Source organism: Phaenicophaeus curvirostris, chromosome 1 (genome assembly GCF_032191515.1).
Source record: "Phaenicophaeus curvirostris isolate KB17595 chromosome 1, BPBGC_Pcur_1.0, whole genome shotgun sequence".
Lineage (NCBI taxonomy): Eukaryota > Metazoa > Chordata > Aves > Cuculiformes > Cuculidae > Phaenicophaeus > Phaenicophaeus curvirostris.
This window is the reverse complement of record NC_091392.1, coordinates 191,464,195-191,481,088: the sequence shown is the minus strand read 5'-3', so window position 1 is coordinate 191,481,088 and position 16,894 is coordinate 191,464,195. Positions and strand designations below refer to the sequence as shown.

The 16,894-nt window shown below is 43.0% G+C and overlaps 1 protein-coding gene across 2 annotated transcripts; it reads right to left on the bottom strand.

The window, feature by feature from the left end:
• Positions 1 to 3,058: 3,058 nt before the first annotated feature.
• On the bottom strand, positions 3,059 to 16,894 carry KCTD21 (potassium channel tetramerization domain containing 21). Of its 2 annotated transcripts, XM_069883300.1 has the most exons (3): positions 16,880 to 16,894; positions 9,120 to 9,170; positions 3,059 to 8,368 (listed from the first exon to the last, which is right to left on the bottom strand). In XM_069883300.1, the coding sequence occupies exon 3, from the start codon at positions 8,336 to 8,338 to the stop codon at positions 7,556 to 7,558; it is 783 nt and encodes a 260-aa protein (XP_069739401.1). In that variant the 5' UTR covers positions 8,339 to 8,368; positions 9,120 to 9,170; positions 16,880 to 16,894; the 3' UTR covers positions 3,059 to 7,555. The 2 variants fall into 2 exon arrangements, with proteins under 2 accessions (XP_069739401.1, XP_069739400.1); XM_069883299.1 differs by lacking the exon at positions 16,880 to 16,894 and having other exon boundaries at positions 9,120 to 9,969.

The window sequence follows — 16,894 nt, the reverse complement described above, 5'->3', positions numbered from 1 at the left end:
GGGTTATGGCTAGGGTTAGGGGTTAAGGTTAGGGTTAGAGGTTAGGGCTAGGGGTTAGGGTTAGGGCTAGGATTAGGGGTTAGAGTTAGGGCTATGAGGGGTTAGGGGTTAGGGTTAGGGGTTACGGCTAGGGGTTAAGGTTAGGGTTCGGGCTTAGGACTAGGGGTTAGGGCTAGGGGTTAGGGTTTAGGACTAGGGGTTAGGATTAGGGCTACGATTAGGGGTGGGGCTTAGGGCTAGGAGGGGTTAGAGGTTAGGGTTAGGGCTAGGAGTTAGGGGTTAGGGCTAGGGTTTAGGGGCTAGGGTTAGGGGTTACGGCTAGGGCTAGGGGTTAAGGTTAGGGGTTAGGGTTAGGACTTAGGGCTTAGGGTTTAGGACTAGGGGTTAGGGTTAGGGCTAGGAGTTAGGGGTTAGGGTCAGGATTTAGGGTTAGGGCTTAGGACTAGGGATTAGGGTTAGGATTTAGGGTTAGAGTTTAGGACTAGGGGTTAGGGTTAGGGCTAGGAGTTAGGGATTAGGGTTAGGATTAGGGGTGGGGGTTAGGGCTAGGAGTTGGGGGTTAGGGCTAGGAGTTAGGGCTAGGATTAGGGGCTTGGGTTAAGGCTAGGGGTTAGGGTTCCAGCAGCCTGAGCTGCGGCTGCTTCTGTTGTCCAGCATCTCAGAGAGGAGGGCGTTGGCTGAGGTGCCAGTTCCGTGTTCATCATTACAGGTCTCGCACAGGGTCAGCATCACCTGAGCACAGCCCCAACTCCAACCCTTCCTGCTCCTTCTCTGTATTTACTAAGGCTGAGAATTTTACAGGGCTCAACATCAGCCACTGCTTCTTCCAGAAGACTCCCCTGTCCCTGAGACATGGTTAAAGAGGTGGGAAGCTCTGGATCTGGGTAGTCTTTTAGAATCTCTCTCTGGATGCTCTTTTGCATCCTGTCTGCAATGTCAGATATGGCACTCAGGAACCCACCATGACGCTCACCACCAGCACGGGCTGTTGATTCAGGACAGAGAACAGCCTTCCGCCACATGCCCAGAAACAGAGTGTCTGTGGGGGAGTTAACGTTGGATGAAGAGCATGGGGGAATTTATGGCACCTCTCATGCCAACAGCCTGGCACCTGGCAGAAGCCACTTCAAATTATTACGTGAGCTTAGCTCTGCTCCAACCACTACTGCTGCAGTCTGAGTTGTCTTACAGGTATGAAGCGTTCTTTCAGAGGAACAAGCTCAATATTTTAATACCTGGAAGAAATTTCCAGCCTGGAGGATGGATGCATGCAAGGCTGATGCCTTTTTGCTTCCTTACAGAAAGCCTTCATCTATCTAAGCATAATGTCTTCTAGAGGCTGCATGAAATCATATAGGTAATATGAGATCTGACATAAAAAAACCCGAGACTAACCCTATAGATTGGGAACCAAGAATGGGAGGGGAGAAACAAAGAGTTGGTTACAGAACATATTCTAACCTGTTGCAGTGAGACAAGGCTCTACTTGATCACTTCACTCACTACAAATGGACGTGTGTTTCAAATATAGACGTCGTCTTATCCTCAGTTGTAAAATGTCAGTGTGCGCCAGCCCATACCACTTTGCCTGTGAAGCAGTTTTTAGCCAATAACAACATCACTGTGCTTGAGCATCCTATTTGTCTGGCTACCTGCGGTTTCTACCTCTTCCCAGAGATCCAGTTGTTGCTCAAATGAACCCATTTTATGTTGGCAGAAGATGTGACAGCAAAAATGATGGTGATCCTCAGCGGCCTTTCAGAAAATGATGTGCAGAATTGCTTTGAACATTGTCAGCATCGTATGCAGCTGTGTGTCAACTCAGAAGGGAACTATCTTGAAGGTGATTGTAGCTAATGTTCTTAATTTGTTAAATAACAAGTTACAGGCACAGGCTTTTTTTTGTCAAACCTCATCTGTTTAACTTACTTCTTCCTGCACAGCAGCAATGTATTATGGTTGTTCAAGCTCAAGGACTAGAGACAAGTTCAACACTGGTAAAGCATTTAGAGTTTAAAAGGGTTTTCACTGCAGAAATAAATCCTCTGTTTATAAATGTTTGAAACAAATAAGCCAATGCATTTAAAACGTTTTGATTATTTAGGAAGGCTTGTTCATTCAAGATTTGTACAACTGCACTAATTTTTGGGGGGCTTCCTGCAATTCTCAGCCATGGAGATGTCTAGGTAAGCATCACAACGATGCACGGTGATAAAAATCCATAGTGAGATGAAAAGCTACAGACTCAGCAAGCACCTCTGCATGCTCTTTCCTTAAGAAATGTATGTCAGACAGAGCACCTCCTGCTTCGTTCACATTTTATTTACTGCTTCCTATAATACATATTAGTCACAGTTCATGAAAGAGTTATAGGCAGAGAAATGCAAACAGTTTTTTAAATGTGATTGCCTTACAGGCTCTCCATGAAAGTGGTAAGAAATAACACCCATCTTTTGACATTGTCAAAATAGTATTCATTCAAAAGTTTGGCTTCTAGTGAGTTGGGGACTGAATTTTAATCAATGGGAAAAACCTACAGTTAGGAGTAGGAGCAAGACAATAAGAGAGAGGAAAATGGCAAGAGGAGGAAGAGAAGAGGAATTATTCCATACAGCCCTCCCCTATTGCTCCTTTTTTTCTGAATTCATGGGGATACCACCCTTTATATTATTTCTAAGTGATTCTGGCAGCATGATCTGCGTATTTATGCTTGATCCAGCCCTCCTTGCACAGAGTATCTACATGACTGTCTGTTCTAATTCACATACAAGACTTTTACTGCGAGGGCCACCTATTACCACTGTTTGCACCCTGCATGTTTGTGTCCAACAGAGTGTGGATGAGGGAGTCATTACAGAATGGCTGTTAAACATTTCAAAATGTATTGAAATTCTAACCAGTGACACTGAATTCAAAGGGATGGGCTGAAAATTAAACTCCCCAAAGGATCTTCTTCATAACTTCTCCATTTATCTGTGAAGTATCAGAAGATTCTAGATTTCTTTTCCACAGTCTGCGGCATTGGGCTCAAGGCGATATTTATCACTCCTGTCAGCCGCGAATGTGGACCTCACCAGCCTTTCCTAGAGTGGAAATAAATCTGATTGACTGCAGGTATTTACTGCCATTGAACTCACGCAGCAATTTATATTCAGCAACCCAGTTAAAAATACAGGAAACTACAGCAGTGCATATGTTTGGTTTTTAAAGCACAAGCAAACTGAAGGAAAGCTCTCTGCTCCTGACAAGTTACTAGCATAACATATGGCACGACCAATATTTAAGTTCCATAATAGGAGATTAAAACTGGAAAGGACCAGTGAGTCATCTTAATTGCAGCCTCCTTCTGTAGCAAAATCTTTGTCTCCATAATCTTGATGGGTTTTTCCCTGAACACATCAAGATTCTTTATTCTCTCCTTTCTAAATCTTGGGTTTCTCCTTAATGTGTGAATTCTTCCAGGTCTAACTTTTTATACCCATTTCTTTTATTTCCCTACCATCACCTGCAGCAACAAATACTCCTCTCATTGACTCCTGATTACCTTGAACAACAGCTACATGAACTAAATATGTCTTGGAATTCATGTATGGTTTCAGTCCCTTCATTGTAACTAGACATAATTAGATATTTAAGAGCTATCAAGCCTAAAACGAAATAGAGAAGTCCGTAAGTCATTCTTTCTGGATTCCATTAAGATGCTTCTTCATAATCTTTTTGTCATACAAGAAATCCCACTGTGCTATGCACATGCCCATATCTGAAAATGCCATTAGACTACATCTAATAACTTATTTATCATCTGCCCTAACTCTGGTATTTTTAATACCATTGATCGCTCTACTCAGTGGCTTTCTCAGCATTTCAGCCAGCTAATAAAAGTGCAGGACTTAGCCTCCTTTAGTGGATGTTGAGGGACAGGCACATGGCAGAATCACAATGGGAATTATGCACCAAGATGTGGAAGAAAGCACTCTTCAAACTTTAAGGGCAATACCTCACTAGATCCTTTCCTTGTTCAGGCCCTTAGAGGAAAAACAAAGTTTGTTTCCAGAGTGAATATTCCACTCAACAGTGAAATGTGTTACTGCTCATAAATGCTGAGTGCATTTCATGACTCACGGCGGAGTTGTGCTGTAATTAATATGTACTTTGTATGTTCTTCATATAGTTATGTGCATTTTTTTTCTTAATTCAGGAAAACTAGAGAAGAATCATCACTGCTGTTGACTGGTATACAAAAGCAAGTTACACATCTAGGGCTCAGATAAAGAAGGTAAACAAAAGCCATCTATCTGGATAAAAAGGGAACAAATTTTTTGGAGAGAAAACATTCCTATCAACAGTCATTATAAAGTAACTCACAGACTGCAAAATGAAGGAGCAGCTATAAATGTAGCTTACCGTGTAGTCTGAAATAGCAACTGCATTTGTATAACATATGTTTCACTGCAATTGCAAGTGATTCATTTATTGCTTATTTCACATACTCAATTAGCATGCAGAACTACTGTGGCATCATATATATTATCTCATGCTTAAAGATGTTTACTCTGCTTAGAAATTTAGAAGTATCTCAATATTCTCTATTGCCCCCAATGCCTGTCTTCATGCATGTCTTTCAACTTCATGGAAATCTTGCTTCTCTCTGCGTATTAATAAATGACAAAGATTTGTGGACAGCTGCACCTTTTCCCAATTTAGTTACCTGAGCACAGATAAATGTGTATTCAAGTTGTCCATATTTTGCATACCAGACTGATAGGTTAAAGCACTCCAGGAGAAGACGTGGGTTCAGTTCTCCCCTCAGTCTGTGGGGACTGAAACCCGTATTTCCATGTCAGCGAAACAGCCCAGTCACTGGCTAGGTCAAGCTGGGGCATACTTCATTTCTTGTTTAGACTTCTAAGAAATTGTGTAACTACTTTTATTGTGGGTGCTGTTAGAGTTTGAAAAAAAGGAGGAAAGTAAAGGGGAACAATAAACGCTCTAGATTAAGCTAGCTGTAGTGCTTTTATAAACCCCTCTTACTTGCCTTTTACCAGAAAATGCAAGAATGATTCAACTCTCCCAGGGAATATTTTCACTTTGCTAAAACAGAATGGAGCAGTACTGATCCAGAGCTCTAAAGGATCAGAGTTCCTCCTCCTTCCAAATGAGGTTTAAACCCACTGCTCTTAATCTTTGGATAAACAGAAGCTGTTAGGATACAAATTACTACAGATAGATGGATATTATTTCAGTCCTGACATACAAGAACTTGTTACATATCATTTAAAATCTACTCTCAAGGGGGTAGGCTAAAAAGAAACACTGCCAACAGCCCCCAAAAGCTGTCAACATAAATTCAGCAAACGCATATCTATTTCAAGGCATAGATTTTATGAAAGAGGATTCACGTATAGTATTTTACAGATCATATTTATGTTACTTGCATAATCATCACTGTGAATGTCTGAGTGGCAAACTCATGTCAAAAATGAGACTCACACAGGAATTGCTTTGCTTTGTCAGCATCACACAACAGTCCCTGGAACAGATTACTCCTGCTTTATAATTCAGGACAGGGATGAGGAAAAAGAAAGTTCTTCCTAATGCACTCAAATTAGAAGAACATAGTGACTCAAGTTGGGCTTTAGCCACAAAGTCATGTTTACAATCCTCAAAATTCACAAAATTTGCCAGGTTTAATGGCTCTAAGGCCTTCAAGCCCACTCAGTGCTTCCTAACAACATGGTCCCATGTATATCATGCTGGTTTAACACCCAGTCAGACAGGGGAAGTGGTTTGTAACAGGCTGCCAATAGCTGCAGAACGTGCACCCTTACCATCAGCATGCTGATTTGTGTTGTTCATGCAATTACAGCTTGGGACAGTAGAAATATATTTATCTGACTGCATTTTACAACAGTTATGAAATGCTTCTTTATGCTTCTTCACAGGTCAGCTTAACGTTAACAACACACTAGGTATTTTGGGAAACAAGAACATGAGCAATACTGAGCTTTGTAGCCCTGTGCTAAGAACTTTTGGAAGCACTAAAATTCTAAATGCAAAACTTGGTTATTGCATTCTCCCTTCTAACTCATCAGATATAATAGGGAATGTTCCAGAAAGTCTCTTGTGCACACGTAGAATCCAGTTAGGGAAAGACAGCTAAGACACTTCTAAACATAATTAGCTGAGAATTAACTACTTTGAATGCAGCACAAACGATGCATAGAGCTAATATGCAGCTAGTGGATTATGATCTTAATTATAGCACAGACCAGGCTTGTAGGAATGAGTTTGACCACTCTCACTCACCTCTGGTTTCCCAGGGCCCTACTCCCCACAATGTGACATAAAAGCCAAGCAAGCGGGTAAAATATTAGTTTAGTGATCTGACCATTTTGCAGTAATGTAAAAACTATAGCTCAATGCACCAGGACAGGAAAAGTGAGCCTCTGGTTTTGTAATGAAAAATACTAGGCTTAGCCTGATGGGAATGTTGCCTTTTCAGACGAAATCCATCCTACCCAGAGAACATGCCGTGCACTCCAAGCACTGCTGAAGGGAGACACACTCAAAAGAAGGCCATGAAGAAGGCCACGAAGAAGGCCATGTCCAGGCAGAAGAGGCTCAAATGCTCATTTGGGAACCTCTGCCCTCTTAGTGTGTCCACCTCAGAAAGTGTTTTCAGTGGTGTGATCCAAACAAATACAATAGTGTAAGTAAGAGAAAGAAAAGCACTAGTTGTCTTGGATGCAACCTGTAAAGGTTTAAGAGTGTCCAAAGCAAAGTTTCCCTACCAGCCACAATATTTGTAAGGACACTGTTCTCTCGGCTATGTCTTCTTTGGTTGTTCCCCGTGCCAGTCACATCATTCAAACACGTCTTTCCTAAAAGCAGAACAGAGCAGAGGCTTCCTCATAGGGTTCATAACCTCCAGTAGCTTCAGATGGTAACAGAAATCCTTTGTTTAACCCAAACTGACAGGATCCCTTCCTCATTTGCAATTTGCATCATCCCTTACAGTTATGTTGAGTGTCTGCATGTGGGGAGGCTTCTCTGCGGATCCAACCAAACTTCTTGGATGCTCTGCGGAGCTGATATGGCAAGACATCGAAAACATGCTCCCTGGGCCGTCTGCTGTGCCGCAGCTCCATGGCATCTTTCACTGCATCTGATTTCCAGAAAGCCTTCCAGACCTTGATTACCGAACCCTCACATCACCCTTGTGATATAGGTTAAGGATTATGCATGCCCATTTTCCAACTGGAAAACATAAGAAGGACAGAGTTAAGTGATCTTCCTCACGGTTGTACAGCAGGTCAGAGGTGGAGGCAGAGACAGAACCAATCCTTAATTCAAGCGATATACAATATTCCTTCCATCTAGAATATGGACATATTCTGAAAGGTCATATTGGTAAATACATTAAAGGAAAATCATCTCCCTGTTAGTGACTCTTAATTCAGATAAGCATGATTCTGAATTAGGCTGTAAGTGTGTTTCAAAGGGAAACACTTAACCTGTGTTATCTCCATGCTAGCACCGTAATAAACAGCCATTCCTACTTGTACCGAATTAGGCGAATAATCTTATTATTCATGAAATCTGAAGTATGTGGATGAGAAGAATCTATGCAGAAACCATCACTCATGGCTATTTTTAGCACTTCTTCCACAAACACTTGGAAACTATTGATTTGCTTATTATCTGGCACCACCCAGAGTCTCTTTAAGTTCTGCCTGGTGTACTCCTCTTCAGGAAGGCCTTCCACACTTGCAACCCAATCCAAGGTCAAGTGGTTGGGGTCCTGCAGGTAGCTGGATATTGAAGAGAGGTTTCCATTGAAGCAATAATAGAGTTTGGAACCAAGAAGCTTCAGAAACAGACAAGACGTAGAGAAGATGTGAGCACTGAACACTTCCATGTTGGAGGAAGACAGGCTGTAGATCTGGGGTGCTTCTCGGACGGTGAAGTGAACAGTCTGGGTCTTCTGATCAAGGCTGATGTTGAGCATGGCATTTTTCTCTGCTTTGGAAAGCTCCACCTCTTTCTCCTGCAAGGCCTCAATAAGTGGTTGAATTTGATAAAAATCTACCTCTCGTCGAAGTAAGCCCATTTCCTGAAAGTCTTCAGGGAGGTCCAAGTGAGAAGTTCGTAAGAAGTTCAGGATATAGCGGAAGATTTTGCCATCTCTGTCGATAAAGCAGTTGCCTTGGCTATCCTTCTTGGTTGGAATCTTCCCACTAAACATGGCCCCCAGCATGGAGTCTGGAAAGCTAGTCAGGGTGGACAGAGAGGTGGTATAGAGTTTTCCTCCAACGTTGAGCGTGATGGGTTCTGACATGATGGAAAAGTCACAATGCTGGCAATAATTCTAAAAAAAAAAAATAATAAATCCAACACCACATATTTAGCTGCATTTACCTGACTGAAAGGTTAACTATACATCTAAAGAGTCCTAAATACATAAGGGTAACTACATGGTAATAATTCATCACAGAATTTAGAAGTGGGGAATTACTTAACTTTTGGAGGTTGTATCTTGAGAACAAACTCAAGGATGTTTCTTCACCTAGCAGACTTGAACAGGACTCTGTTCAGTTTAATACCAGAAATCACGAGTCTTCCAAAATCATGCTGCAATCATGAGTTTTACAATCTTAATAAGAAAGTGAAATCTCTCACATGGCTGCCTACAGCAAAACGACTGCTAACTTCAAAGCAAAAGTTGGGTCCTGGTCACCTGATCCCATTTCCTTCACGAATACAGAATTTAGAGGAGAAAAAAAAAAGGACATGACAGGAACTGGACACATGCCAACATCTTCCATGGCATCTGAAGATATAATTAAAGCAACAAAGCTCTTGCAGCAGTCCTGACACATGTTTGAGTGCAGTCAGCCTAGAGGGAGCCAGCATGCAACAGTCTGCGGTTCTGTGCAGTAAAAAAAACTACTGGGCTTTTTCCTTCCAACATGTTTTACCTTAGAAAACATTCCCTAATTAACTGGGGCCATATCCTAGTTGATGTAGTTTCCACATAACCCCTCTGCAATCAACTGAGATGAACGGAGGATGTGATTTTATGGTCCAGTTAAGCATCACTGCCTCTGGAAGGGACTTACCTTCCTCCTCCCTTCTGCAAGCTCTGGTACTTATCCGACCCCACAGTGAGCCTGTTTAAGGAGAAAAAAACCCCATTATTTTCTATTCAGGATACGTTTCTGCTACATCTTGGAACCAGATGAATGCCAGGGCTGGTGCCAGGGAAGAGGAAGGAGCTCCTCCATTTGAAGATCAGCTCAGCTGCCTTGAAAAGCTGGGCCCACTCCTTCCTGCTAGCTGAGGACTTGCAAAGCTGTTTTCCCTTGTTTGCTGAATCCAAATCAATCATCAGTTCATTCCCAGTTTTATTTTTTACTTAATCAGCAGAAAACTCATGAGTGTTTTCTTGTAGAGGTAGGAGATAGCTCGTACTGTAGTAACTACAGTCATTCAACAGAAAGCCACCAAAAGAATCCCTTAAAATTAAATTTAAGTGTAGACATTTTCCTGTCTAGTCAGGGAATAATCATAGAAACTACCACAGTACTGTCAGCTCCCGAGTCACAGTAAAACATAGATAGGAAGAACATAATCTCATGCTGGAATATCAACTCTTTCATATCCGCTAAAACTCAAATAACAATGTTAATGGCACCCAAATACAAATACGCCTCTAGATAGCAAGGACATTTTGCTATGAAAAGCTCGCCCGACGTAGGGTAGCTAATGAACCAATCAAAGAAGAATGTGCCTTCCACTTCTCATTTAAGAGTAACATTCCCCTCTGTTCTTCAGCTCATTTTAGTCCTTAGCACACAGTGTATATCTCACTGCACAATAATTAATTGAACAAAGCAGATTTCCAAATCCACCAAGGGCTTTGCTGTGTTTCCTTTAGTCCCATGTATCCAACAAAACTGGCAAATAGACACCTACCTAGATCAACACAAGACACCATCTGCGCCCACAATCAAAGACCATCCTTGTGACTAACCTCTGCCAAATGTGCCCAAGAAAAAAATATTTGTTCCAATGCTAAATTCTCCTTAGCACTGTTAGCCTCGGTGTACTTCCCACTCCCAAAGACTTCTACCCAATGTAGAGTCAAGAGCTTTTAAAACAGATATTACATGGAGTTTTCAACTGGTCTAATTCTGTGGTGCAAGTGGCTACCATTTATTTTTTTCCCTTAAAGGCTTGCAAAATGTCTGCAAAAGCATTGCTACAAGCACAATCTGATATTCACAAAACCAGCCTAAAATGGTTTGTATCATACAGAAGCATTCCCTACACCTCTCTGTGAACACCACAGCCTGTAGAAGCAGGACTGACAGTGACGCCAAGGGCCCTGTTTGTGGCTTCCCATCTTTGCTACGTGTCAGGCTGCTTTAGACTAAAGAACTCAGATTTTCCTGTTCTTTCTTCATAGGTTACGTTTGCAGATTTCTGAGCCCAAGCCTGCTTATCTGCACCACAGGAACAGTTTTCTCATGCTCTCTGCCCACCTCAGCCAGTGACAGAGAGATGTTTCCCTTGATGTGTATGTGACAGCCTTCACTTGGCAGAGCCTGTTGTCAAGAGTCACGACCTAAAGACCATCGGACAGTCGAAATGCTCAGTGTCAAAACACTGATCTTCATTCCAAACTCAATATCCACCCTAGAATTACTCTAATCCAAAGACTCATTGACTATATGCATTGAATGAGAAGCAGACATCTTGGTCCAATCTGAACAGATAATGTTCAAGTACCTTGTAACTGTTTTCTTTATCAGCAGTCTCAAAAGGGAGGCTGCCAACAAAATATAGCAGTAAGATGAGCTCTTTCAAGCTGAAGATCATATTAATGCTGCCAGCCACAGCATTAGAAATTTGACCAAGCTTTAGCTCCAGTGTTGGAAGAGATCTGGGTGTAGTAGCACAGGGCCCTGCTCCTCTCCCACCTCTGGACACTGCTCAGACACGTGCCCTAAATATATCATTCTGCAGTCTACAGACCCATACAGGCTGGATTTCAGTCTGCCAGCACATCAGTTTGCTTCTGTTTTGGACCTCCCCATTGCCCCCACAGTGGATTATATTCAAACATTTAATGATGCAAACATCTGGCCCATGGATAAAGCTGCATGACAACTACTGCACAGTTGTCAGTCATGAAGTGGAATAAATATATAACAAGTTAATCATCTGCTTTTGCCCAATCCTTCCCATTACTTGCTGGTCTATATCTTCATAGTGTGAAAACGAATCCGATAGCCTGGAAAACTCAAAAGACCCAAAACCGCAGCACAAATGAGCATGCATACATCTGCTGGATTCCTTATCAGCCTGGATTTAACAAACTAACCAACCAAGGTACTTGACAGTAGCTGGGGAAAGAAAGTAAATCTTTGCTGCTTTTTTCTTAGGAACTTGTTTTTGAAAGAAGTTTTTCATAAACTTGTAAAAAATTAAAATTAAATGGGTTGTCAGTTTTCTCTCTTTGATCCTCCAATGACCATTTGCAGTCCCTATCCCAGTTTATCAGGACTGGGTACTTTGCTAATGCAATATAAAGGCTCTCTAAGAATACAGCATGTAAATCACTTCTGCTTGGTGGCATTTCTGCAAAGAGGAGGTACCAAGAGATCATCTGATCTTGGACATGGGCGGCTACAACCTCCAGTCACCAAGGGCAAGTATAAATTAGGTTACAGATCTTGGAAACAGAATTACGATAAAGCCTTCTGTGTAGCTGCTCCCCAAGTAACACTTAAAATTCATTTGGATTTGATCAGCTAGAGATCTAAGTTGAGAGCTGTAAGAGGCGAGTTTGACCAAAGAGCACAGGACTTATTTTGTGCTTTTAGAATGACTTGTATTTGAATACATCTTTTTTTCTAAAACAGAAGTACTTAATGTTATGGGTGAAAAAAAATCTGTGATTGATTTAAAGTCACAGTATTTCAGGTGATGTAAATTGAGAGAATCCAGCAATGATGAACTTTTTGGAAAAGTCAAAAAAATAGAAATTGCTGACTGAGCATAAGAACCAAGGTTTGTAAACGCAAACCTGGGTTTTACTCACAGCATCCTCAGAGGATGCAGAGAACATTTCCATAATGACCTTCTACCCTAGGAGTTTAGCTCAGCAAATAATCAGTCTGAACCTGGGAAAGTGATGGGAGTTGACACAGCAAAAAGGTATGAAAAAAATGTGCGAAATGACAAAATCTACCTATTTTCGCTTACTGACACTTTCAAAGATTTAGAACCATCAACTCATTCATTATACATAACACTTCCTTTGTTTAATAATTTTCAATATAGAACAGCTTTGGATACACTGACTTCCCGTCTTTTGTATTCATCACATTCGACAGTGCTTTAGTTAGCTAATAAAATTTTGTATACGTAATTTAACAGAGTGCCTGTTTCACCCAACTTGGCAAAAACCCACAAGTGAACAAATAATCATGAAAAAAAACCATCAGCTGCGATTTGCCAGCCTAAGGAAAACATAAAGCAATGGCACAAATACTAACGTAGTCTACCCTTTTTGGCCAAAATATGCAGTTTAATGGAAAGCTCAAAGTTATAAACGTATTTATATGGCTTTCAAAGAGACATGGATCTTTCCTTAAGATACACACACACACATATACATAGAGAGATAGTTTTTAAAAGGATTTTTCTGGTTACTTATTCAGATAAAAAGCAGTAACTTAGATCATTCTAGTTAAAAATAATCTACCCTGAAACAGCAAGTTTATGAAACACCAAAGAGATACGGTATGCCCAGCTCCGTTTAACAGTTTTCTTGACGATTTGACGAAAACTCTCTCTGCATTAACAAAATAGAACTAGCATTAGTATAACCAAAGCTAGAAATACCAGCAGGGCAGAGGAAAAGTACTAAACAGATTAGAAAACAAACCAAGAAGTTTTTATGTGGGAAAATGTGTAGCAGTGCCTTGATTTCCCTGGCAAGTAAACCCTAATATAGGTATTTATTGGGAAAACATTCCTTAGAAAAAGCAGCTGTAATTGATTGCAAACAGATTTCACTTTACAAATGGAAGGGAAGGAAACCCAAGAAATTCTTTGGGATTTCAGAGACAATGCCTAGGACAGGGTTAACAGGCTGATGCCAGAGTTGCTCAGATGTCATTAATGAAATTAATCAAACACAGAACAACAAATAAAGAGTGATCTGTAGCTTGGTAGGAGTGGCTCTTGACGAGTTATTAAAACAGCATTTCCAAACTGCATCCCACAGGCTGTTTAAGCCCTCAGGCTTTTACAGTTGGCAATAAAGGCATTAGAAGTTGTAGCATCCCCTGAAAAATGAGTTAATGGATGCTGTGACAGCAGAAGGGTCTTGTGCTGCCAGACATAGTCATACGTGGCCATTTACAGAGTCATTGCCCCAGTTTTAACTTTATACATAAGTTATTGTACTGCTGGCTAATTTTATAATGTAGCCCTCAATAGCTCAACCATGAAACATCCCTCCAGGACTAAAACTTTGGAACCTGTATTTAAGTCAGAGAAATATGTGCAGCTTCTTTAAGAAATAGCTGAGGAGCAGCAATGAACTGCAAAGCATACACATAGCAAAAAAAAAAGAATCCCAAAGGAGATTAATTATTTAGGCTGGCACAAGGAAGGATGCCCGAGAGGCAATAAAATTAAAGCAAGCCAGAGACCATTTCTGCTAAGCACCAGGAAGAACAGCCAGACTAAAAACCTCTCTGGCTTTTTGAGTATTGCCCAAGAGAGCAGGTGAAAGCCACATCAGCTGGATAACTGTTATGAGAGGCTGATTGGAGAATGCATTATAGGAAGCAATTCTGCATTGGGAGGGGCATGATTGATTTCAGCTAAAAAGGAGGTATGAAAAAGAAATATCTGGGCGCCTGCATGGCAACGAGCAACTTTAAATGTGGTTCAGCAGGAGAAGACGGTTGTTCTTAGCGTGGGTCTCCAGCCTGCTTCATTAGAGTGCATTAATGGCAAACACGTAATCAGTCAAAATCATTTCTGCCTGCATAATGCTCATTCTGCTGAGGGTTTTGTCCTAAATTCCCCACACACAGCATGCATCACTGCTTGTTACTAAAACCTGCCCTTCTGTTTGAGGTAAAAATTCCAGTTTCCACGTAACACCTCAGTCCTGAGGGAAAAAAACCCTCACAAAGCTGTGAACTCCAGATCTGGGCACACTCAGCCCCGTGGCATTCGCTGCAACTGTACCTGCAGACAAGCTTTGTGCCTTGTCCCTTCTCAAGGGGACAATTCTGCAGAGGAAACCCAGACCCTCAGTTTGTGCCCAACTGTGTCACAGGGACTGCAGCCGAGGCAGTTTGGAGCCTAGAAGTCACCCCATGAAAGACAGGAGGAAAATAATGATAAAAGAACTATAAAGGGAGAACAGAAACAAAGTAAGTAGTATTTACAAAACAAAAGATAAGAAATCTTAGTTGAAACCTCAGGTGACCACTTACCCAGCTAGCAGCAGCCAGTAGGCATCAAGTGAGAGCTGGGTTTTGGGATGGATTTGGGACAAAATCTGTCACAAGGACAGATTTATCACCCCTTCGCGTAGCCCTGACATGCATTGACTTAGCTCAGCTCATCCTCAAGTACAGAAGGTTAAAGATGTACAATATGCTTTCTACATCCTATATGCTTATAGTAATATTAGACAGGAAACCCCATGTTTTCTTTGCCGTTGCTGCAGAACGGACCCACTTAATTTTGGACCCTCAGTTAATATCAGCCCACCGAATAATTACAGTGCAGCACTTCACTTAGAGGCTTAAAATTTAGCCTGTAAAGTAGAGCGTGGCGTGTCTGCCAGGAGCAATACATCCCAAAATGCAGCACTGGGGAGTCAGGGAAGCAGCTGCTTTTTCTTCTGGGACTGCTGTGAGGCACTGGAAATTTCCAGGCAGTGTTTGGGGAAAAGGGTGCTTACCCCCAAGGCTGGTGCAGAGGATACGGGTGACAAGCTCTGGGAGGAGACTCAAACTCCCAGCAGGCGCGTGGCAGCAAACACGGCTCACCCTTCCCTTTTCGCCACAGCACAGGATCAGTATCAACATGCGGCGGCTGCAATACTCAGCAATAGACACACGGCCTATCCATCTTCAGAGAGCAGCTGCTTAGCCACCACTTATTTATATTTAATTTTCTAGCTCTGCTTTGTTAGACATGAAGATGCTCCTCTGCCAACAAGACACAACAGGAAAGCATGAACTGGGGGACTTTGTAACATCCCTGGTTTGTGGTGGGTGTCATGCTGTTGGCTCCTTCCCAGACACGCACCTTGATGCTCTCAAGCATCTCCTGGGCGGCTTGCTCAGGGATGCAGGTGAATGCAAAAGGCTGCACATGTGGCTCTCTGCAGACACTGAATTTCAGTAATTTAAGCAGAGGAGGGGGTAGGGAGACTGGGGTAGGAAAACAGCGCTGGTGCCCAGTCAGTAAGAGGAAGGAGTAATATAAAACAAAGGTCAGGCTCCCCCTGAGAGAAGAAGAATGAAGGCAGTGGTGCACAGCAGGGAGGAAGAAAAGAAAATGAAGGTTAACAGCTACTGAAGGGGGATGGCAGAAGACAAGATGGAGGGGGAAAGGGAGAGCACAGCCATGGAGATGCTGCTGCAGCAAGGTTTGCAGAATACAAGCCAAAGTGGCGGGGAGCTTGGTACTCTCCTGGTGTGACCTCCAACTCCCATGGGCTCAGGGGCTGCTGTGTGGGCAACGCAGACTGCCAGGAGGGCACTGACACCAGCTGCCAGGATGAAGCTTTTTTGGTGTCTCATGGCAGCAGAAGCATCGCTTTTCCTTCCAAGCAGCTAATGTACCACTTTGTCCAGTCCAATAAACTGATTTAATGCCAGCTGCAGCAAAGGTTTTCACTGATTTCAAAAGTCCTCTCCCAGCATCCATATGGGTATGACCTGGCGCTCCTGGAGCATCACCGAAATATTCTTGTTTCCTGGACCACTTCACCTGCACACGGGGTCGCCCACCACCTGCGCACCGCTCGATGCACACCTTGGGTGCTCCAGCAATCCAGCATCATCCACCCAACCTCCCCTGACACCATCACTTCCAGGGTGCCCCTGCAATTAAGAGGCCGGCTAACTGCCAGCACAGGTGCAGCTGCACACTAGCAAAGAGCACTCAGAAATCATAGAATAACCAGGTTGGAAGAGATCCACCGGATCATCGAGTCCAACCATTCCTATCAAACACTAAACCATGTCCCTTAGCACCTCGTCCACCCGTGCCTTAAACACCTCCAGGGAAGGTGAATCAACCACCTCCCTGGGCAGCCTCTGCCAGTGCCCAATGACCCTTTCTGTGAAGAATTTTTTCTTAATGTCCAGCCTAAACCTCCCCTGGTGGAGCTTGAGGCCATTCCCTCTTGTCCTGTCCCCTGTCACTTGGGAGAAGAGGCCAGCTCCCTCCTCTCTACAACCTCCTTTCAGGTAGTTGCAGAGAGCAATGCGGTAATAACACTAACAAGGTAGGTACCCCCCAGAATTAGACCCTCTGCAGGGTCCAGCTCATGCACATCACCCAGCTGGCTCGGCATCCGCACTATAAAATTAAATACTAGGAATAAAAAATAAAATTAAAAAAAACAAACCAACCAAAAGCCCCTCGGAGCGGGGGGGATGCCCGGCCCTTCCCACCCCCAGCGCTCCCCCCGTGCCTCAGTTTCCCCGTCTGGCTAGGGGGCGGGGAGGGGATCGGGCTGGGGCGGGGGGCGTGGGAACGGCCGGGATCCCCGGCCGTTCCCACGCCCCCCGCCCCAGCCCGATCCCCTCCCCGCCCCCGCGGAACCCACCTGCGGGCCCCGCAG

Excerpts from the sequence above, each read along its gene's own strand:
- KCTD21 (XM_069883300.1), bottom strand. The coding sequence starts at position 8,338 with ATGTCAGAACCCATCACGCTCAACGTTGGAGGAAAACTCTATACCACC.